The sequence below is a fragment of the Physeter macrocephalus genome, chromosome 9 (assembly GCF_002837175.3).
Source record: "Physeter macrocephalus isolate SW-GA chromosome 9, ASM283717v5, whole genome shotgun sequence".
In the NCBI taxonomy this organism is placed as follows: domain Eukaryota; kingdom Metazoa; phylum Chordata; class Mammalia; order Artiodactyla; family Physeteridae; genus Physeter; species Physeter macrocephalus.
In genome coordinates this window covers 36,387,595-36,410,518 of record NC_041222.1, presented here as the reverse complement: position 1 = coordinate 36,410,518, position 22,924 = coordinate 36,387,595, and the positions used below count along the sequence as shown (strand labels likewise).

General features: G+C 44.8%; 1 protein-coding gene across 4 annotated transcripts in view; it reads left to right on the top strand.

Annotated features, from left to right (window-relative positions):
• Nucleotides 1-3,934: 3,934 nt before the first annotated feature.
• The window catches only part of PCSK5 (proprotein convertase subtilisin/kexin type 5), a 470,026-nt gene continuing 451,036 nt past the window's right edge, over nt 3,935-22,924 (top strand). For 2 of the 4 annotated variants that reach the window (XM_007130098.4, XM_055087125.1), the window contains exon 1: nt 3,935-4,570. In XM_007130098.4, coding sequence (XP_007130160.1) covers nt 4,379-4,570 — 192 coding nt within the window. In that variant the 5' untranslated portion in view covers nt 3,935-4,378. The remainder of the gene's footprint in view (nt 4,571-22,924) is intronic. The other 2 variants (XM_007130100.4, XM_007130099.4) reach the window with 2 other exon arrangements.

Here is a 22,924-nt window from a genome sequence, read left to right as displayed (position 1 = left end):
CTTCCTTCATTTTATTTCTATTATTCATCCATTTCTTAACTTATTTTTTCCATGATAGGATTAATGTCTTCCAAATTGTTTTTTTTTTTAAACATGAAAACCAATGTAATTTTTTTTTTAATTTTATGTTGGAGTATAGTTGATTTACAATGTTGTATTAGTTGCAGGTGATTGCAAAGTGATTTAGTTATACATATTCATATATCTATTCTTTTTCAGATTCTTTTCCCATATAGGTTATTACAGAGTATTGACCTCCATTTTCTTTTCTATTAAATAAAGAAGTTAGAATCTATGATACTTAAGGTCTCTTTCAGCTCTGATGTTCTGTGAATGAGATTAAGGCCTGAAATGTGTTTGGCTCAGTGCCTGGCATAGAACTAGTTCTTAATAAACAGTAGTAATAACTACCATTTATTATTATTATCATTATTAAATTTGACAAATTTCCACTGCCGATTCTGAATTTGATATACTAGAAAAGTGATTAGAATCCCCATAAATTTACTGACTCCCCTACTGGGCAGTGAGATTTCTAGGGGCAGTTTTCCCCCTTGGCAGCTCCAAACTTTCCATTACCAATTTATTGTTGATTCACAGAATCTCAGGTTGGAAGAGATCTTTAAGGTCATTTTCCCACAAAGGATGTAGCAGAGGAAGAAATGAGGTGTCTCGGAAGGCAAACTCTTCCCAGACTAATTCCCATTTGCCGAGTTTCAAGATGACTCCTATGGAGTTCTTATTCACTTCTTGTACTAAACTGCCTGGATTTCTTTTCATCTCATTTCACTGGATTTTTCTGTTAGAGCTGTGAGGGACCTTGGCAGAGAGGCCAAACACTAGTGGGGCCTCATTATCAAGTAATATGTTGCTAAGTATAAGGCAGAGGAAAACTTAAAACTGCCCAGTTTCCTGCCATATGGCATGTTACAGAGGGAGAGAGGAGGGTCAAATCGTGGGTGCTACTCTTAGCATACAAAAAGGAAGCATTTGGGGAAGACTTAGATTTTAGCTTTTCAGCTTCTTTTCCAGTGTTAGTGATGGTTGTGCACTAATCATTACTATTCTGTCAGTTCCTTGTTCTTTTGGCTACTGAGGCATTGATAATAGGGCTGAATGTGATAACCAACAAAGCTGAAGGTCATGAAAGAAGGTTTGTTTTTTGGGGTTTTTTTGCTTCAGCTATTGATCCTTATTTGGAAGCTTCATTCTGGCCAACTGGCTCTAATCAAGGAAACTAATGAGTTCATTAAGGTAGATCTCAAAGCAGGAAGCAGGGTGTGCTTGTGCACCAGTGGGAGTAGTATTATTTAGGTTTAAGAATCCCACTCTTTGAGAAAACACACATAATTGAAGTGGAAGAGAACCGTGAAAGCGATGGACGACAAGATGAATGAATCTACATTCATATGTTTGATTTGACAGATGAATGGGGGCTCCAAATCTTTTTTATTTTTTTGAACAGAGCTAGGTTTTTCCCTTCTGAATAAGTATGCATCCAAATGGAAGAATACACCCTTTGAGTAAGCTAAATGCTGGCCCAGGGATTGCTTTACAAAGCAGAAAAGTGGTTTGCCCATTTCCTACCTGACTTTCCAATTCTCTCTCATGCTCGATGCAGTGTATGCTGTGTGTGTGTTACAAGCAGGGCACGCTTGCAGAAGGCAAGAGTGTTAGTGGAAAGAAAGAGAGACACCCTGGAGAAAAAATATCAATGAGTGACTTGCCACTCTTAGGAAACAACCTCCAGGCCTCAGGAGACCTGGTGTGACGATGCCCCTTCATTTCATTCAGAAGTCGAAGCCTAGAGGCAACATAGCTTTCAGAGAGAAGCATTTTTGTGCTGCCTTTGCTGTCCTAAACAGTAATGGCCCCAGAGTCACAGAGAAACCCACAGGCCATGATGCAAACTCGACTCATGAAGTAGTTTGTGTAGTCTTCACAGTGGCCACCCTCCTGTGGATCATCGGCAGACAGGCTCTCCCTCCAATCTGACAGCAAATGCCTTCAATTCTTCAATACAGCTGACTGGCGTATATTGAGAATTGGATCTTGGCTGAGGTCTTCCCATCCCATGTGAAATCCATCAGCTTCTAGAGGAATAATCCAATGTCCCTGTGAATAGATGCAGGTAGTCTGAGTGGCAATTAACAGTGACCTAATAGGTTGTAAACTTTCTAGGCTCCAGGTTGAAGAGGGAATGTGCAAAGGGACTAGCCAGTAGCAAGGCTGTACCAAAACTCTAAAGCCCAAAGCATAAGCATAGTACTTATGCTTTAATATCTACAAATAACAACAATAACAATAAACCACATTTAGAGTTATTCAGAGAGTCTGAATTCCACGAGTCCTTGGTGCCTCCCCATCTCTCCCCTCCTCCTCTTTCTCCAGTATCTAGCACAATGCCTGGCACATTCTAGGTGCTCAAAAGATATGTGTCCAACCAGTCAAATAAGTAAATGAGTAAAATACATGTCTTTCTGCAAATGATTTAGTTCTTCGGATCTTCCACTTTTTCGTCAGTAGTGTGGGAATAAAGTTATTTGGTGGGTTTGTTTTCAAGATTAAATAATAAGGCATACATTATATGATGTGTAAAATGTCATCAAATGATACTTTTATGAATTTAACTATGAATTTTATAAAATTTACATGTTTTGAGTCTGCAACTATGGTTCAGCTGAGGGGATAAGGGAGGAAAGTAAAGCCCTAGGCAGATAAAAGAATCATTACCCAAAGTGTGATGGGTTAATTACCCTCAAATACATTTAACCAATGCCTAGGAAGAAAGAGAATGGGGGATGGGAAAAGGAGAGGGAAAAGGGGGACCCGGGTTAGGGATAGAGTGAATACTTTTAAGGTCAATTGAATTATTTCATAAGGGGTACATTTTCTATTCACAAGAAATCGTCCTGTGCCAGAAAAGGCGGGGAGGTTGTTCAGCAGAAGCGGGTTAATCCGTGCTCCCTCCTGCCTGCTGCAGTCACAGTGCAAGATACAGTAATGAAGGCGGCGCAGTCACACATTTATTTCATTCGAAATTCCTCTGTGGTCCTTTTTCTATCAAAGTCTCTCACTGTTACAGGGCCGTGCTTGAAAAAGTTGCAAAACTTCTCCCTTGGTGGAGAAAAAGAAGCCCTCATCAGACTCAATGGAAGGAATGAATGAAGTTATTTCCTTGGCCCCAACAACTCCATCCACTTTCATACCGAATATACACAGAAACATATTTCCCCAGTTGCGCGACTGGAATTTTACTCTTCCGTGGCGTTGCCTAGTATTGGAAGCACGGATTTCGAAAGTCAGCAGACAGCAGACTCCGCTTTGGAACCGCGGTGGCCGGCTTTTGCAAGAGTCGATGCGCCTTACGGTCCTGTGTGGTAGCTTCTCCCGGTAGCAGAATGTGTAAAATAAACAGTTGCTGAAAAGCGTGAAGAATTAACGAAGTGAAAATCTCGGGTTATTTGTTCGGCAGTTGACACGCAAGTGACCTCCTTAAATACTTCGTTGTCTGAGGACGTTCAGAGCTAGGATGAATGAATCTTCGGGGCACTTGACTAGAACCAGCTTGTAAATCTCTTTAGTCTTTCGGGAAGTGCGGTAAATTAATACAAATCCAGGAGGGAGGGGAGAGAAGGGGGTAAAACCTCCACACCGGGGCTCTCTTCCCAGCCCTTTGGAAAGACTCGCTTTTGCTGCTCAGGACCCTGGAGGCTACAGCCTGAAGAACCCGGCGGCGCTAGGACCTGGTTGGCGCCTGGCCGTGGCCGCTTTCGGGCGGGCGGAGGAGGGAGAGGAGGAGGGCGATGTGGGAAAGGAGGGGTGTCGAGCGGGGCGGGGGGAGTCATTTATGCAGAGCGGGTGCTGCTGCCATTGCCACTTACACTCCCGGCGCGCCGCTCGGAGCCGGAGGGAGCGCGGGGAGAGAGCTAGCGAGCGCTCGGAGCCTGGGCCAGCAGAGGGGGCGCCCCGCCGCTGCCTGCACCGCCGCCTCCGCCGCGCTCGGGGGCCCCGGGAGGAGCGAGGGCGAGTCGGAGAGTCCGGGAGCCGAGCCCGGCGAGACCCAGCTGCGGGAGGGCGCCCGCCCCACTCAGCCGCCTCCTGCGCCCGAGCCGGGGAGCGCCGGCCGACCGCCCCGCGGGCCGGAGAGCTGGGAGCACAGGTCCCCGGAGCCCCAGGGATGGTCTAGGAGTCGGCGCGAGGCTCGCTGCTCTGCTCCCTGCCGGGGCTCGCCGCCTCCTGCCGATCGCCCAGGGCTGCGAGCCGCGGCGGCCGGGGGCTGCGAGCCGGGGCGGCCCAGGCCGGAGAAGTTAGTTGTGCGCGCAGCTTAGTGCGCGGAGCAAGCGAGCGAGCGAAGGAGCAGCGAAGCGCCGGGGCCATGGGCTGGGGGAGCCGCTGCTGCTGCCCGGGACGGCTGGACTTGCTGTGCGTGCTGGCGCTGCTCGGGGGCTGCCTGCTCCCCGTGTGCCGGACGCGCGTCTACACCAACCACTGGGCAGTCAAAATCGCCGGCGGCTTCCCGGAGGCCAACCGCATAGCCAGCAAGTACGGATTCATCAACCTAGGACAGGTAACCGCTGGCTGGTCGGGCTCTCGGCCCTGAAGCTGAGAGGGCAGGGGCGGGGGCTGGGGGGAGTCGCGCTGGTCCCCTCCTCGTCAATCCCCCTCCCCCTCTTCCAGATGTGCTCTTGCAGCTGTCGCCCTAACTATTGAGCGATGCTCTCGCTCTCTCACACACACGCACACACACTCATTCGCTCCCCAAAGTTGCTGGGGTTTGTGTTTTGTTTGCTTGTTTCTTGCAAGTCACGAGGCATAGGTAGAGTCTCTGGAAGAATCGCGAATGTACCTACCCTCCTGGTGGTTTCAGACCCGACCGGAACTTTTGCAGTGGAAAGTCGGGGACCAGTGGGCTCTTTGGGGGGTAGAGGGTAAGCGCGCCCCTGGTGCCGGGTCCCTGTGGTTTCTGAGAGCTGGTGTAAGCGGGAGGCGGGGAAGGGAAAGGCTTTCCTGCTCGGACCTGAATTTAGTCCAGAAAGAAGTTTCCTCTTCGAGGGGGGAGAGAACCGCTGGGACTGGAGCTAGACTGGAGGAGGGAGAGAAGAGGGCACCGGACCCGGCGTGAGCAAAGGTTTGAGGGGAGACCTCCCGGCTTCTTCGCCTCGCGAGCTGGATCCGCGTGGGGCTCCCAACTGGGGAGTCGGAGGGGGAGGTGGGAGAACTTCCGAGACCACTGACAGGGTTCTGCTTTGGAAAACGGCGAGTCTGCCCTCGCGGAGGCTCGGTGGGGCGAGAGTTGGGCGGGCAGCGGGGCGCGGGGCTTTGGTGGGGTGCCGCTCGCGGGCTTTGGGCAGAGCTGCCCGGCTGGGGGACCGTGAATTGAGTGGTGTTACGGGGATGACTGGAAGCGCAACAGATTTGGAGCTACCTCCACACGGTCTTGGCTTCCTCGCTCTCTTTCCTGCAAGAAATGGGGGTGACAAATGCTGTATAAGCGGGTCCCAGAAAGTGCACCCCCATCCTTACACCCCTCCCACTCGCGTCTCCCGGCCTGGCCCGAGGAGGGGGCCCTGGCCGGACCCTGGTGAGACTTTGCTGGGGGGAGGGAGGCGAGGGTGATGGGGCCGCCCTCACAGCAGACGCGCTTGTGGGACTGCTCCGGCTGCACGCGCCCTGCCTGCCCTGCCAGGGTGAGGGGAGAAGAGGGTGCCGGCTGGGGCCACTGGAGCAGCAGAGCACAGACGGTTTCCGATGATGTCGAGCTCCATGTCCTGGAACACAAGTGCTCTAGCACGGGGACTCTCGGCTGCCTGGGGACGCGGCACCGAGAGCAGGCAGATCTGCTGTTGCTGCATCTAGAAAGAGCACTGGGGGCATCGGAGGAGCCAGAGCGGGAGGTCTTGCTGCTGTTTGCGGGCCCAGAGGGAGGGCGTGTTGCGGAGAAGCCAACCTTGTGCAGGGCTGAGACCAGGGCAAGGGGCGTCGTCTGTATCTCCTGTCCCCGAGACCAGCACACACCAGGAAGGAAGGAAGGGACAGCCAGCCAGATTTTCTTGCCTGAGTGCCTATCATCTTCAGGAGAGTTTCATTCTAATGGCTTGGTAGGATTCTACCTGCTTCTTTTTTTCTCTGGAAGAAAACATTGAGTCTGTTCAAGTCTTTTTACACGAGCTTGAAGTTGGGTGCTGCCCGTGACTGGAGAATGTAACAGGGAAGGCCAACGATAAAAGTAGTCATGTTAATAATCTTTCCAGATGCATCACTCAGGTTCAGCTAACATTGAGCATCTCTCATAAAACAGGCATATTTGGAAGAATAGTTCTTGACCATACACTTTTTCATAATCCACAAAACGACCAGTTTTGGTGGGTATGACTTCACATACAGCAACAGGGAAGCTTATACTCTGGAGAAGTTGACCCTCACAGGGTCACCCAGCTAGACAGTGGTAAGGGCATGATTCAGACCTAGGACTGTCTGGTCCAGGCCTACTCATGCTTGTGAGGATGGGGGGAAGGAGGAAAATAAGTAAAATCTCCATTTCCCTGAATTCTGATTTAGTGGCTCAGTAGACTGGAAGCAAACATCCAGTCTTAATTCACAGATACTTAGTTCAAGCCGACCTGGACTTCTTGAACCTGAGAAGGTTCAGGAATTACGAAAGCAGAAAGATCTGTATCAAAATAAACTCATTAAATAGAATTTACAGATTTCGGAACCTGGCAGAATGGGGGAGAAGAAATTGTCACAGGACCCACTTGTGAAGAAGCAAACATTGCAGTATCCTGCAACCTGGCCTGACTTTTTACAAAGGGCCTTCTAGTGAAGATCCATGGATTTTCATTTAAAAAGTAATACTAAGAAAGTTTACATACAAATAACACCAAACATGATTTATTGTGGGTTTTTACAATGCCAGTGAGGAAACTGAGTGCTTACAGAGGTGACAGAGAACCCCTTGAACTCATGCCCTAACCAGTGTAAAAAGATCAGCTATTCTTACAGTGTAAAGCATTTCCTCTGTAGATCAAAGGAGCATAACCCTAAGCTAAGTCTTGCAGGTGGTAAATTGAGTTCACACATGTAATTTCATTGCACTGTAAGAGCCATCCTTTTGTTATTCTTTCTTTCCATCAGTAAACCAGCTGTGGTTCAGTTGAGGGCAGTAATTTATTTGCAAATGTCTCTGGAATGCTCTCCTATTTTTACCCTTTCGGGCTTGGGGGCTTCCCACCTTATATGTCACAGATTGGAACTGAGACCTGTTATTGTTTCTAAAGTCATTTAATATGCTGGTAGTATTTTTGATATCTTTCTATATAATATTTTAGGTGAATAAGGTAGTGACTTTGCACCACAGTAAGGGTACGGTTTTGACGGTCTATTCAGAGTTTCAGTATCATGTTTCGTATAGCATCTTAGCATTGAAAAGCCACCAGAGGTAAAATTTCTGGCTTGGAGATTTCTACAGAAAAGAATAGGCATGCCTCTCATGTTCACGAAAGATAGGATATGGAGAGTAACACAAGAGCAAGTAAGCAAACAACAGGCAAAAAGGACATACTTGACTTCCTGGAAGGGAATAATAATGAAGGTTTTCTTGTCTTTGGTTATAGAGATAGCGCTTGTTTTGGTAGGTTTTCACATAATGTTTATATTTTGTGAGTGGTTATGCCTCGAAATTCTGAAATTCTAGAAAGCCCTTCCTCTCTTCCCCTACAAGCCCTGACTCCAAGCCCTCTTAATATTTAGTTCGACCTCCGTACGCCGGGTGGCTGAGGGTAGGTACGTCTGCCTCTTGGACTGCACAGGGATGGAAGAACAGGCCTAGTTCTTCCTTCCTAATCGTGTGTTCTGACCCTTTGAACTAGCGGTATACTGGTTAGAGGATAGAAAAGACATAAAGGAATAAGACCTGACATAATGTTAATTGTGAACCTTTGTTTGGACAAAATCTACAAACCAGTAGGAATTAACTTCTGGTTATTTGAACCCAGGGAGAAGGTCCTCTGTAAAGGTTGTTTGCAGTATGCAACAGCTGTATTTATCCTTCTGTGAGGTGCTTAGAATCCTTGATTCCAAACTGAGATCACCAGGAGCAAAAACCCCTCCCCAAACCTTGTAACTTATCTTGAATAAGATTCCAGAAAGATAAAGCCAGCTGCAAGCAATACTGGGAAAAATGTTTTACCTGGTGTTGCCATTGAGAGCATAGACTTGGAAGCTCTGCAGATGCCACTTGCAAGGTCCAGGAAAGCAGAAAAGTCACTGAACTTAATGGAGCCCCTGTTCCTTCATCTGTAAAAGGATAAATCTCTAGATAATAGAGGGAGTCGATTCTGTGTTGCCCAGCATATAGTTAAGCTTGCTGTGGAAGGTTTGTTGAATCTGAATCTGAAATAAGTGAGATTCAGACTTTTTTTAGATATGGAGAGTGGAAGACATTTTTATAATGGAAGATGCAACTCATTGAAGATCAGGAAAATACATTTTTGATGACCAAGTCAAAAGAGCTAAATCAGGGCTTCCCTGGTGGCGCATTGGTTGAGAGTCCGCCTGCCGATGCAGGGGACACGGGTTTGTGCCCCGGTATGGGAGGATCCCACATGCCGCGGAGCGGCTGGGCCCGTGAGCCATGGCCGCTGAGCCTGCGCGTCCGGAGCCTGTGCTCAGCAACGGGAGAGGCCACAACAGTGAGAGGCCCGCGTACCAAAAAAAAAAAAAACAAAACAGCTAAATCAGAGCTTTGTAGACAGGGAAACTGGTTTTCCCCTTCAACTAACAATTTAAGATAGTTTTCAATTGGGTTCTAAACAATTCTGGCTGATTTCCCATGGTAGTGCTCCCCTCCCTGGCTGATCTTTGTTGTAGTCCATTAAATAGTATAGGATAAGCTCAAAGGAGATGGAAGAAAGGGGCAAAAAATATCTGAAGACTGAATATTTTATAAAGCATCTTGCCTCGTATTTGAATTCATATTTCATTTAATTCTGAATGTGGTTTACATGAGGAAGGGTAGAAGAAGCATTTTCCAAATCAGCAGGAAGAGATACTTTAGCAGGAAGAACCTTGTTCAGCAAATGCCCTGAAGACCTCCCACTCTGCTGGTTAGTTTTGACCTGTGAGTAATGTGGGATGCTTGAAGTGCTGGTAAACAGTGGAGAGTGAGTTCTGGGTGCTCATGGATGGCATTAGAGATAGAGGATGGGGCTAGTCTGGTAGGTTGTGTGGGAGTGGACTGTCCTCCCCTAATTATATCCTTAGGCATTTGTAAATGGATGTGGGAGTCCCAGGTTGATCCTTGTGTGATGCATCTGCCTTTGCACCGGGCAGGAACCTCAGCTCTGACCTCCATGCCCAAGAACTTTAGCTTTGACCTCTGCTAGCCACTCTCACATGCGCAGTTCTCATGAGTGGGGGAACCATTCATGAGAAAAAGCAGTTCAGAGTGCTTGGCCTGATGATGGTGGGTCTGTTGCTTTAACCTCATAGACTAGGAATGGCTTGTATGTGGCCATTGGGATTTTCGGGGTCTGTTTGAAATGAAACACTGCATTTTTGTGAGCCCCAAGGCAGCTGAATTTGCCTTTTTGCTATCTTTCATGAGTTTATATCCAGAGGTCCTAACTGTAAAGGTCAGCCAGAGAAGCAGGGTAGTGTGCTGGGAAAATGTCCAGCAATGTCTGACTCTTTGGTTAAGGGAGGGAGTCCTGACCCAGAAACATCCCCTGGGCAGGGAGGGGAATTTGTGTTGTCGGTTCAAGTTATGTGAAGCAGTGTCTGGGTTTTCCCCAAGGCTGAAGTATCTCTGGCTTCTGACTTTATCACTTGGCTAATTCAGGTTGGATTAAATGACAAAGAAGCTGACTTTGTCTTCATGGGTGGTAAAAATGAATGCTTATACCCACTCATGTATGCTATAAGATACATATGTATGTATCTATGAATTTCTATTTTTATCAAAGTTAAATTTGCACATAGTTTAAAGTGAAATTACTCATGCAACATTCTCACTAGTTCAACAGATTACATCTCTCCATCTAAGTGTACCAAGAAGGAACAATCCATGCCAATACACTCTTCAGTTTGGGTTAACCCTGGGAGGAAAAAGAGACCAGAAAGAAAACCAGACTGAGTCAGAAGGTTTGAGTGAAACTTCAAACCTTTTACTTATTTACCAACCTGACCCTCAGTGCCTGATTTTTCACGTTGGGGACCTTAACACCTATCCATCCACCTCACAGGGTTGCTGTGTTATCAAGTGCCCTAATAATGAACATGAATATATAAATAAAACAAGACATAGGAAGCATTATATGATCTATACGGACTCCACGGAGATGCAAAGGCTGCTCAAAGGAAAAATAAGAGAATGCCAGGGTTCCTGGGGGTTTCTGTAGTGGAGCACTGGTGATTTTGTAAAATTTATTTATTTATTTATATTTTTGGCTGCGCGTGGGCTTTCTCTAGTTGCGGCAAGCAGGGGCTACTCTTTGTTGTGGCGCACGGGCTTCTCATTGCGGTGGTTTCTCTTGTTGCGGAGCCCGGGCTCTAGGCGCGTGGGCTTCAGTAGTTGAGGCTCATGGGCTCTAAGGCGCAGGCTCAGTAGTTGTGGCATGCGGGCTCAGTAGTTGTGGCTCATGGGCTCTAGAGCATAGGCTCAGAAGTTGTGGCGCACAGGCTTAGTTGCTCCGTGGCATGTGGGATCTTCCCGGACCAGGGCTCGAACCCATGTCTCCTGCATTGGCAGGCGGATTCTTAACTGCTGCGCCACAAGGGAAGCCCGTGGACCTAGGACATTTTTTTCCATAGCTACTGTTAAGCAAGACAAGTACTAATGGAGCCACAGGCAGTGCTGTATGGTTCAGTCCCGCCTGGGCAGAGTTCTCTGGTAGCCATGTGCATAATGACCTGGAAGAGGCAGAGAGGCTATTGTGTTGGGAAAAGTTATTGTTAACAAACACAGAACCTGTGACAATGGAAAGAGAATAGATTTAGAAGCTCTTATACAGGTGGATTCAACATGGCTTGGTAACCAAATGCAAGTGGAGGTTGAGGAGAAGGGAGAAGGTGAAGAGAACAAAGTTTATAGCCTGGGGACCCGGAGAGTGGGGACTTGTATGTAGAATGAGGGCAGTCTGCTGGGAACAACATGGTAGTTTCAGCCTTAGTGTTGTTGGCAGGTAGAGAGTCATGCAGATGCAAATGTCCAGTAGGAAGAAGAGAATTTAGGGCAGGAAAGAAGTGCAGACTGGCACTCACCACCTCAGTATAAGTGAAACTGTGGAAGGGCATAGGATGCTAAGAAGTGAAGCACAAAGAGAGAGGAGGGCTGGGAATACAACCTGAAGGAATGTCTCCATGGAGAAGGCAAGGGATAAAGGGAGTAGATGAGGGGGCGGGGGGGCCCTGAAGACACAGAGTCAGAGAGCCACAGAGGGCCGCACTAAAGAGAAGTGCTGTAGAGAGAATCTAGGAGGTGAGAACTGAAACATGGTGATGAAGTGAGAGAGTGGCAGGGACATATATACACTACCAAATGTAAATTAGATAGCTAGTGGGAAGCTGCCGCATAGCACAGGGAGATCACTTCTGTGCTTTGTGACCACCTAGAGGGGTGGGATAGGGAGGGTGGGAGGGAGGGTGACGCAAGAGGGAAGAGATATGGGAACCTACGTATATGTATAACTGATTCACTTTGTTGTAAAGCAGAAACTAACACACCACTGTAAAGCAATTATACTCCAATAAAGATGTTAAAAAAAAAAAAAAAAAAAAAGAATTGGGGACAAGGAGGTTACCCGGGCTCTTAGCACCAATGCTTGATTGAGCAGTGAGGGGGGGTTTCATTGCACATCTGCCTGCCCACCTACATTATCTCCCTTCATCTCATCAATGTCCTGGAGTCTTTAGGATCATAGGTCTAGAACCAAAAGGGTTTGAATCCTAATCCTGCCACTTCCTAGCCGGGGTACCCTAGGCAAGCATCTTAAGCTCTCTGTGCCTAAGTTTCTTCACGTGTGAAAAAGATCTAATAGTATTTTCCTCATAGGGTTGTTGTGAGGATTAGTTGAGAGTAGTTAGAATGGTGCCCGGCACATAGCGCATACTCCATAAATGTCAGTTATTATGTCTTGATTTTTTTTCAACCAAGTTATGCTCAGTTTCTATATACTGTTTTCACTTAACGTTGTGTTATGAGCCTTTTCCAATGTTACTAAATAATTTTAGGCAAATTTTAATGGCTGCATAATCGAAGGTGCCATACTATCTTGTAATTAGTGTGACCATAATCATATTTTGCCAGGGACAGCACTGGTTTATGCCTACAGTAAATCAGTTCACCTCCATTAAGTATTTTTTAATATCCCTTTCACTTTCAGACATGTCTGAGTTTGGCAGAGAAATGATATGGTCACCCTGATTGACTGTGTATTTGTGCGTGTGTTTGTGTGAGTGTGTAATTGCATATCTGTTCTTCCACTAGCTGGGAAAGCAGGGCTGTGCCTCATTCCTATTTGTGTCCCCAGCACCTAGCCCAGTGGGTGGCATAGGAAAAGCACAGTGAGCACTTGGGACAGGAAGCATAAAGGGTGCACCTAGAGAGGAATAGGTTTGGAAAGGAAGAGGGACATTGGTGCCTTGAGCCTAAAGAAGAATGAAGGTGAATGGAGATTTAGGGAGTTCACAATGGGGAGGAAAGGAAGTGAGCACATGTGGACAATGGTCTGGATCTCACTATGGGTTCTGAGGTGAAGGTCACCTGCAGAGAGAGGGGGAACTGGGTGAAATTGGTGGCCTGGTGCTCCAGTGCTCCTACCAGAAAATTCTGATAGGAATTAATGACCAATGCCTAATGAGAAGAGTTGCCAAACAGCAATGGCAAGAGCTGCTTGCACGTAGTTATTGCTCAGTAAGTAGTGGTTAAGTGAATGAGTGAGAAAATGAACCAATCTATATTGTTTTGTGCTTTTGTCACTAATGCTCAGGAACCTGAGATTAGATAAAGACAAAACAGGGAGTTAGAATGTATCAGAGTGAGAGAGAAGGGAACAAGAGACTGTGGGAAGCTGGGGGTGATGGAGATGAATGGTTCTCGAACACGAAGGAATACCGTCTTTGAAATGATAGACCACAGTGTCCCAGCTTTGAGAAAGATGGTAGGGCTAAAATAGGACTGGGGAGCCAAAGGAATAGGGCAGGTATAAAGGTTCAAAATAAAAATGGAAAGCCAGTTTGATAAGAGTGGTAGAAGTGGAAAGATGGGAGCCATCCCAGAGGGTAATTTCCTTTGTAAGCTCTAGGTTAGAGCTATTCTGCATGATGATAAGGTCCAAGGTGGGCTGACCAGATAGAGAACAGCTGAAGGCCAGTGGACTGGATGGGATCAAGAAACTGTGAGGCTGTGATATTGGCAGGGTTATCAGCTTGGATAAGATAAAGATTCCAAGTATTTTGTGCTGGTATACCCACTGGGCAGATAAACATGAAGTCTGCCCCATACTTCAGTTCTCCTTGGATAAATTTAGGTATTATCTCTACTTTACACATCTGTGCACTATTATTTGCACTGCAGGTCCTGTATCAACTTAAGGGATAAAGATAGATTCATGGGGGATTGCTTCCCAAATGAGCCTTCCCATATTTGATTTAAAAACTGAAGATTGCATTGGGCACTGAATATAGAGGGAAGAGTGTAAACAGAGAATGTGAAGCCAGAAATAATATTTAAGGATGATTTAAAAATGGTATATATGATGTCACATTTTATGTTTGCCTCTATCTTAAGTTGTCATGTAGCCTGCTTTCCATTATAATAAAGAATTATACCTATAATTTATTCATGTCATGTATTCTGCCCTTCACATACTTTTTTTATAGTATGATGAAGCTGTGTTCTGAACATGTCTTTTATGTATTCTTAGTCTAACTTTACTGCCTTTTAAGAATATGGATATATTTTAAAATGTGTTTTTTAAATTATTTATAAATTGCTCTCTGTATAATATATAATATTTTTAGGTTGCTGTCTACAATACTAGATTAATCTTGTTTGCATTTATATGTGAATCTGATTGTTAGGTTAGGGTTAGCATCACAAAAGAAGCATGAAGTTTCTAGTTGAATCTTCTGTGCATTATCTAAGGGGTTAATTCTGTCCTGGGAAAATTACATTGTGGATACCCTGCCAGCATTGAAACTGGTTAAGATTTATTAAAAGCAAGTCCTTCCCTGCTGCCTTTCCCAGTGTGTGTGTGTGTGTGTGTGTGTGTGTGTGTGTGTGTGTGTGTGTGTGTGTGTGTCTACACACACACACACACATATATATATATATCATATATATTTGTACTAAGTACTTAGGGCTGATATTTTTGTAATAAGTACTTAAGGTCTGGTATTTTTCTACTGAGAAGCTCTTACAGCTGTAAAAATATACCAGTTCTCTCCATATCGATGTTCCCAGGCTTGTACCTTGTTTTCACTAGTTGAATTTTCTCAACCATAATAAAACTGGGCAGTGCTCATGAGTTTGAATGCAGTACAGGGAGGGAAGACGGTTTTAGAGCCTTTAATCTTGTAAGCATATATCCGTAACTACAAGTTTAGAAGTTTACTGCTTACTCATCCTGGGCCTATTCTAGTTGCATTTAACTAATTTTTTTTTTTTTTTTCCTGTGTGTGTGTGGGACCCATTCATCAATTTCAGAGTTTTTCACGAGAAAACTAAATTGTAGGCCACTTAAGATTTATTACAGCCTAGCTTCCAGCAAAACCTTTTTTCTTTATTTTTTTAACCTTGGGGCATCTTTCCATTTGGTTAGTGCTCATGAGCCAATTTACCAAATGCTGCATTCTTTGACTCATCGTAGGATGATGTCATTTCTTCTGGGCTAGTTGGGCAATGCTGAGAACCAGTAAACAAAACTTAAGGCTGAAAACAGGTGACTTGAATTCTCCTCTAGGTCCTGCCCTGCCACTAATTTGCCACATACTTACGAACTGGTCATAGTTTTCTGTCTTAAAGGATTAGTTTTATTCATTGTTTTATTTTAAAAATAGTTATTGAAGGACACCATCAAGAAAGTCAAAAAACAACCCACAGAATGGGAGAAAATGTTTGCAAATCACATCTGATGAGAGGCTTGTATCCAGAATATATAAAGAACTCCTACACTCAATAATAAAAAGACAAATAACCCAATTAAAAATGGGCACAGGGCTTCCCTGGTGGCGCAGTGGTTGAGAGTCCGCCTGCCGATGCAGGGGACACGGGTCCGTGCCCCGGTCCGGGAAGATCCCACACGCCGCGGAGCGCCTGGGCCCGTGAACCATGGCCGCTGAGCGTGCGCGTCCGGAGCCTGTGCTCCGCAACGGGAGAGGCCACAGCAGTGAGAGGCCCGCGTACCGCAAAAAAAAAAAAAAAAAAAAAAGGGCCCAAAGGATCTGAATAGACATGTCTCCAAAGAAGATATACAAATGGCCAATAAGCACATGAAAAGTTGCTCATCGTCGTTATTCATTAGGGAAATGCAAATCAAAACCACAGTGAGATACTAATTCACATCATATTCACTTAGATTGCTATAATCAGAAAGACAGATAATCACAAGTGTTGATGAGAATGTGGAGAAATTGGAACCCTCATACACTATTAGTGGAAATGCAAAGTGGTGCAACCACTGTTGGAAAACAGTCTGGCAGTTCCTCAAAACATTAAACAAACAGAGATTTACCATACGACCCAGCAGTTCCACACCTAAGTGTACAGTCAAGGGAAATGAAACATTTGTTCACACAAAAACTTTCAGACAAAAGTTGGTGGCAGCATTATTCATAGGAGCCAGAAAATGGAAACAACCCAAATGTGTATCAGCTGATGAATGGATGAACAAAATATAATGTATCCTTACAATGGAATATTGTTCTGCAATAAAACTGAATGAAGTACTGATACAGGCTACAACATGGATGAACCTTGAAAACACTTCACTGGCTGAGTGAAAGGAACCAGTCACAAAAGGTCATGCATGTATATGATTCTGTTTATATGAAATGTCCAGGGTAGACAAATCTACAGAGACAGAAAGTAGATAAGTGGTTGCCTAAGGCTGCAAGGATTGGGGGGTGGGGAGATGGGGGGACTACTCATGGGTATGGGGTTTCTTTCGGGGGTGATGAAAATGTTCTAAAATGGTTGTGATTTTTGCACAACTGTGTAACTATACTAAAAACATTTGAATAGTATACTTTAAATAAATATATGGTATGTGAACTTTATCTCAATGAAGCTGCTAAAAAATAGTTATTGAGTACCTGTTGTTTATCAGCTATTCTGTTAGACCCAGTCCTACTGTATCTGTCTTTAATAAGGTATCTGCTCACATGGGGCTTATAGTGAGAGGAGCCAACCTATGAGGCAGTCATGAAGTGAATAAAATAATTTCAAATTATGGTAAGTTGCTATTGGAAAGCAAAATACATTAGTAGAGTAAAAAGTGCCTGAGGGTGGGAGGACTCCTTCAGATAGGCTGGTTAGGGAAGCTCATTGAGGAGGGAACACTTGAGCAGAGATCTGAATAAGAAGGAGCCGACCACATGGAGGTCTGGGGTGGGGTGAGTTCCCTGCAGAGGAGACAGCTGGTGCAAAGGCCCCAGGGGAACAGAAACCGGCAGGTGTAAATGAAGTCTAGTCAACAGGGAAGAAGTGGTTGAGCTTGAGATTGAAGAGCGTTATCGTAAAGCTTAATTTTGGTGATGCCGTTTACCTGTTCAGAAGTCACCAGTAGCCTCCATTTGCCTCCTGTGTTTAAACAAACAGATTCCTTCTCTGGGCTTTTACAGGCCTCTATCTACTAGTCCTGAAATACTTTTTCCATCAACTTTCTTGCTCCGTCCCTTAACAAAGCCAAACTGGACTTCCCATTGTTCCCCAGATACTATACTCAATCCTTTCCTGTTTCTGTGCCAGTCTTTCCACCTGGAATATTCATCTGACCCCTTGCCCTTCTGGAAATTCTCTTCTTAAAGGCACATCTCAAATGTCACCTCCACTATACCTCACTCTGGAAATACAGGTAAAATACAGGTACAATCACTCTGATTTTTCAGTGCTTTGACTCCAATAGTACTTTGCCCAAAATCTCCCCAGGGAATTCAGTAAAGTTTTTTTTTTTTTTTTTTTTTTCTTTTTTTCTCCTTGTAAGGGGCTTAATTATTATTCCACAGCATGTAGCATGGTGTTTGGCTCTGTAAAGGTAATCACTGAATATTGGTCAAATCCTAAAGTATATTATAGTCCTGCAGTGTATATAAAATGAGAAACAAATCTGAACATTGGAGAAGAATTACAAAAAATTCTATTACCCAGTCAATAAGGAAAGCTAACAGTATATTCTATAGGGGAGTGTGGTAAAAAGGAGTGATCTAGGATTGATGAGTCATGTGTGTATGGATTCTAAAGTCCAGGGCTTACTGGGAAATAGCCTAATCCTTATCTTTGAATGTTTCAGAACTTGGCATCGTCAGCAGGGTCATTCTTTCTGGCTTTGACTTCATGAGAATTCTTAGTGGGAGAGTCAGAGTACACAGTGTGACATCGTCCACACCAGGAGCCAAGTCCCAGATCATCCTAGGACTGCGATGGCTTCTCCAGGGATCCCAGGGAACCCTGGGGGCTCTGCTGGCTATGCTCATCTCCCAGGGGGTGACAGTGCAAGTCTTGTATCTACTGGAGCAGTGATAAGAACAGCACAGAGGGGCCCCCCAATGGTGGAATTGGTCAGTAGTAAGAGAAGGTTTCAGATCACAGGCTAATTTTACTGTCTGTGTGGAATGCATGGGAGTAGCAAAAATAAGCAGATTTGGTGCACACGACAGGTCCTAAAGCTCAGTATAATATAAGCTGTAGAATCTTGTGATGGCCCATGGCTGACCTACCTGGATCGACCATGGAAGGGCTTACCTGGATTGGCCAATTTGAAGGGCCAAAGAGCTGAAATTAAATCTGCATGAGAGGAGGTATTACAGGCTCCAGGACAAACAGACATAAATTAAGCCCTGCAGTTTAGTCCTTAAGGAGTGACTTCAGAGATATCCTTGGAGATAGGAAATAAACTCAGAACAAATAGAGGAACTATCCATTGGGAGTTAACTCCACTTAATTATGAAAGGAATGCTCTCTTGGTTGGGTGACATGGCCAGAAGCTAGTCTCTCAATCGAGATGGATCTCCCTATCTGACCTCATCACTTTGATCAGTTCTAAGCCTCAAATGACCAGTCCCTTCAGGCTCAGGCAGGTAGAGGGAAAGGTGAGTTATATTTTCTGGGTCAGATGAAAGGGAGATGGGAAAGCTGAGTATTCTCCTGCTGTATACGATTCTAGAGTAGAGCTATTCTCTTCTCTCCATTGAGGTGGGTCTACTGTAGCTAAACCCTTTGTTACTTCTTGTTTGGACTATTGCACCAGTCCTATCCTGTCCCACTGTCTTTCCCTTCAAAACATGCCACATAAGGCAGTTTAATCTTTTCAGAACCCACTGTGGTCAAAGAGACTTCTTCCTCTTCCTCCTCTTCTCCTCCCCGCTCTTCCCACTTGCCCCTCCCCTCCCCCTTCTTGCCCCTCCCCTCCCCTATCCTTCCCCCCACCCCCACCCCGTCTATTCTGAATATCATTCAGCCTAAACATTTTGCCATTCTTTGCACATGCACTGCCATGCCCTACTTTTCTGCCGCTGCTCGTGTTGCTCCCACTGTCTGGACATCCTCCTGTCCAGTTCTCACTCATTTGGCAAAGCCCTTCTCAGACGTCACTTCCTCAAATGAAATTGCCTGTGGCCAAAACCTCTTTTGTTTAAACTCTGGTACTTTATGGTACCTGGAAGAGTGTGCTCTGCCATTCAGATGCCCTCTGAAAAATATTCTGAAATGGATAAATGTCTGTGAATACGTGGAGGCCGGGAGGGAATAGAGACGGCAGCGTCGTTAATACCATCCCCTGAATATTTTCAGTTCTTCTCCTCACCATGTGATAGGATTGTATTTCCCTATTTGGGGTGTAAGTGGGTGTATTTCCTATTTGGTCATGTAACTTCTGTTGGCCAATGAAATGTAAGCAGAAGTGACACACGTCCCCTCTTTAACAGTCAGTGCATGATTTACTGTGCTCCCCATCTGCCCTACTTTGATCTGCCAAGCTCCAGGTGGTGGGTGCTCCATTGACCTGGGTCCTTGTGGGCCGTGATGAGCGGCGCTCCCAGCCAATGCACAATGGATGTGTAACATGAGCTAGAAACAAGCTTTTCTTGTTTTCAGTCACTGAGATTCATGGGTCCATTTGTTCCTACTGTGGAACCTTGCCTGTTTCCACTAATACAAAAGTTCAAGAGCTTTCTCCTTAGCCTTGCATACAGTATAGATGGAGATTGGTAATGGAAGAGGGAGAAAGATTATGTGATACTCTAGATAAGAATCCTGTGACTTAATAGGAAGACCTCATGGATCTCCAGTATACATTTTGCTCATTAAGCAAGTGATAATTACATGTCTTTAAAAAAATCAGAAGCCAGATATTAGATATTTGCAAATGTGTGTATGGGATTCTGTTGCTTAGAGATTTGCACTTCCTGAAAGAAACCCTGAAGATCCCAGAGCTTAATTGCTCCGAGTTGCTTCTCTCCAGCTCTCCAGAGGAGACTTGTTCCATGAGTTTAGATATACCTGTCCATGACTGGTAAGACTAGAGAAAATTGAGGGTTTGTTTCCTTTTCCAAGAAGACAGAAACTTAGTGTATTACAGTTTGTCTTTTATTTTTTCCCATCAAATGAAAATAACATGTTAGCTTTGTACCTCAGTTAATTGTTTAATATTGAACTTGCTTTTTGCTTGCCAGTTGCACTTGTTTGTGCCATTGCTAAGGACCATGCTGTACTCTCAGATTATGACACGCACTGCTGCAGAATCCACTTAAATTTGCCGCCGCATTCCACGGGCCATTGTGCCTTAGTTGTTAGTGAACTGGCTTCCCAAACATGTGGGTATCTGTGTGCTTATTGATTTATGTGAGGTGGACACAGTGGGGAACATCTGAGATTTAAAATGTTATGGGCTGAATTTCCAACTCTTGACATGAATCCAAAGCAGCAGATTTTTCTTCTTTGGCAAGACAGAATTGAAGCAACATGCAGTGATTTGGTTCGCCGATTTGCGAGCTGTTAAAAATCGGAATAATTTAAAATGAGGAGTGTAAGTGCTGCATAATGTGAAAACTATTCTAAAGGTCACATGGCTATGCAGCCTTAGACAAGTTAAGCACCATGAAACTAGAACTATTTTGAATAAATTTGAAACACTGCATGTGAATGAACATGTGGATTTTTTTTCTTTTTTTTTGCTAAAATATTCTGTTACCAAAGTATTTGAAATCTTTAGTTCACCCTGAATCTGAAGAGACAAGGTTCTAATGAACCTAGGAGGTCCTGCTCCTACCTTTTATTCTCTCAGTGATGGAGGCCATTTCTGGCCTTTATTTCTTTCACTCGTGGGTTGTTTTGGTTTTTTTTCCTTTGCGATCATCATTCTGTCCTTCAACATTCACTGCAAATATTTTACACTATCTCCCCTATGCTAAGTACACTACTAAACCCTGGAGATGCAGTGGGGCACAAAAATCTCTACCTTCTTGGAAATTACAAGGGCCCCAGCTTGCTTCAAATATCACCCAAAACCCAGTGGCTTAAAATGACAATCGTTATTTCTGTGAGACTGTGAGTTGAATGTTAGGTTCTTTAGGCAACTGGTGGGTCACCTAGGGCCTGGCTGGTCTGGGATGGTTTCACTCATGTTCTTGTGGTTTCTGCTGGCTGCTAGCTTAGATTAGGGGGGTAACTGGTCATGGGTCTCCCATCCTCCAGCAGGCTGGTTTGTGCTTCTTCCCTTAGTGACAAGAAGGTATCCCAGCAACCAGAGAGAGAGATTCTCACGTGCAAGCTCTTTTCAAATTTTTGCTTGGGTCCCATATCCTAACATCCCATAAGTCAAAGCAAGTCACATTACCAGGCCCAGCTTCAAGAAGCAGAGACATCTCTTCCTCCATAGAAAGAGATGCCAAGAAATTGTGGCCATATTTTGCAGTCTATCACAGGGAGACTGTTAATAAACAATTGAATAGAAAACAAAAAAGTATGTCAACTGGTGGTAAGTCCTGTGGACAGGAAGCAGGGAAAGGGGAATGTCTGGAAATTTTTTTTCAGTTGTAAACAGGATGGTGAGAGAAGTTTTCATGGAGGAGGTGACATGAGAAAAGATCTGAAGAAGGTGAGGTAAAGAAATGAGCCTTCCAGATATCTGGAGGAGGCACATTCTAGTAGAGGAAGCAGCCAGTGTAAAGGCCCTGAACAGGAGAGAGCCTGACAGATTAAAGGAATGGTAAGAAGATGCTGAGCGAGCAAGTCAGGTAGCAGAGAGGTAATAGGGATGGGTGGGAGAGGTGAGGGAGACTCAGTAGGTCAGTGCTTGTCACAATTTTTTTAATTGAAGTATACTTGATTTACAATGTTTCAGATGTACAGCAAAGTGATTCAGTTATACATATGTATATTCTTCTTCGGATTCTTTCCCATTATCAGTTATTACAAGGTGTTGAATATAATTCTCCGTGCTATACAGTAGGACCTTGTTGTTTATCTGTTTTATAGCTTCTCACATTTTCATGTGCATAAAGTCACTTGGGGATGCTGTTTAAATGTAGATGCTGATTCAGTTGATTGATGGGGCCAGGGGTTCTGTAGTTTTGACAAGCTCTCGGGCGATACTATTATTGCTGCTGGTCCTGGGACCACACTTGAGCGCAAATCTGTGTAGGCTGTGCATAGTAAGGACTGGATTTTCTCTGAGGGAAGAGGAAGGCCATTAGACAGTTTTGAGCAGAGATGTGACCTGTTCCCTATTATGTGATAAGAGACGTTAATTGTTTAGAATGTTAACATCCATAAAGTACACTGGGTGGAAATGTTGTGCAGTCTCAGGTGGAGAGGAACATGGTCTCAATTTAGCCTGCTGTGGCTTTAATCATCTGAATGTCCTGTCCTCTATAGGGCCATTTTCTTCTACTCTGTTGGTGAACATGAGAGAGACCTATCTCTGGACACCCCCTACCCAACCCCACTCCCATAGCAGATTCGTTCTAGGAGGAACTGGCTCTGTTTTATTGCAGTCACTCAGGTCCTGATTACTGGAGCTGTGCTTACTCAGCCTTTTCTATCCCCCAGCCTCAGTGACCCTGACTCAGTGGCCGTCAATCCCTGGCTCACATTCCAGTCACCCGGGAGCCTTTAAAGGTATCTTCAGTGATTCTGATTAATTGACCTTGTGTGGGGTCTGGGCATCAGTTGTCTTAAATATGCAGCCAGGGTTGACAGCATCCACTGTGCTCAGTTCTTTCGCAACACCTGATAGGCTGGCTGTTTCCCCAGAGCTCAGAGCCTCTCTCTCCCCAAGGAAGTCACTCTCCCTCCACTCTGGTCTCAGCCTTCTCTCTTTTCATTAACATCAAAACACAGGAATCATTAGCTCATTTTCAACTCTGTTGCGTTTTGATGATTCCAGCCTCAGTACACAGATTTTGCTAAAGTACAGTCTATTTTCTTTTGGACTGGGGGCTGGTCTTTGGATAGCTACACATATATAAGTATTTGTTGATGTTGAAGGTCACAGATTTGTGCTTTTTTGTGTAATTTCTATTTAAAGGCCCTGGCCACGTAATAAATCTTTTTTTTTAAAGCATCTTTATTGGAGTATAATTGCTTTACAATGGTGTGTTAGTTTCTGCTTTACAACAAAGTGAATCAGTTATACATATACACATGTTTCCATATCTCTTCCCTCTTGCGTCTCCCTCCCTCCCACCCTCCCTATCCCACCCCTCT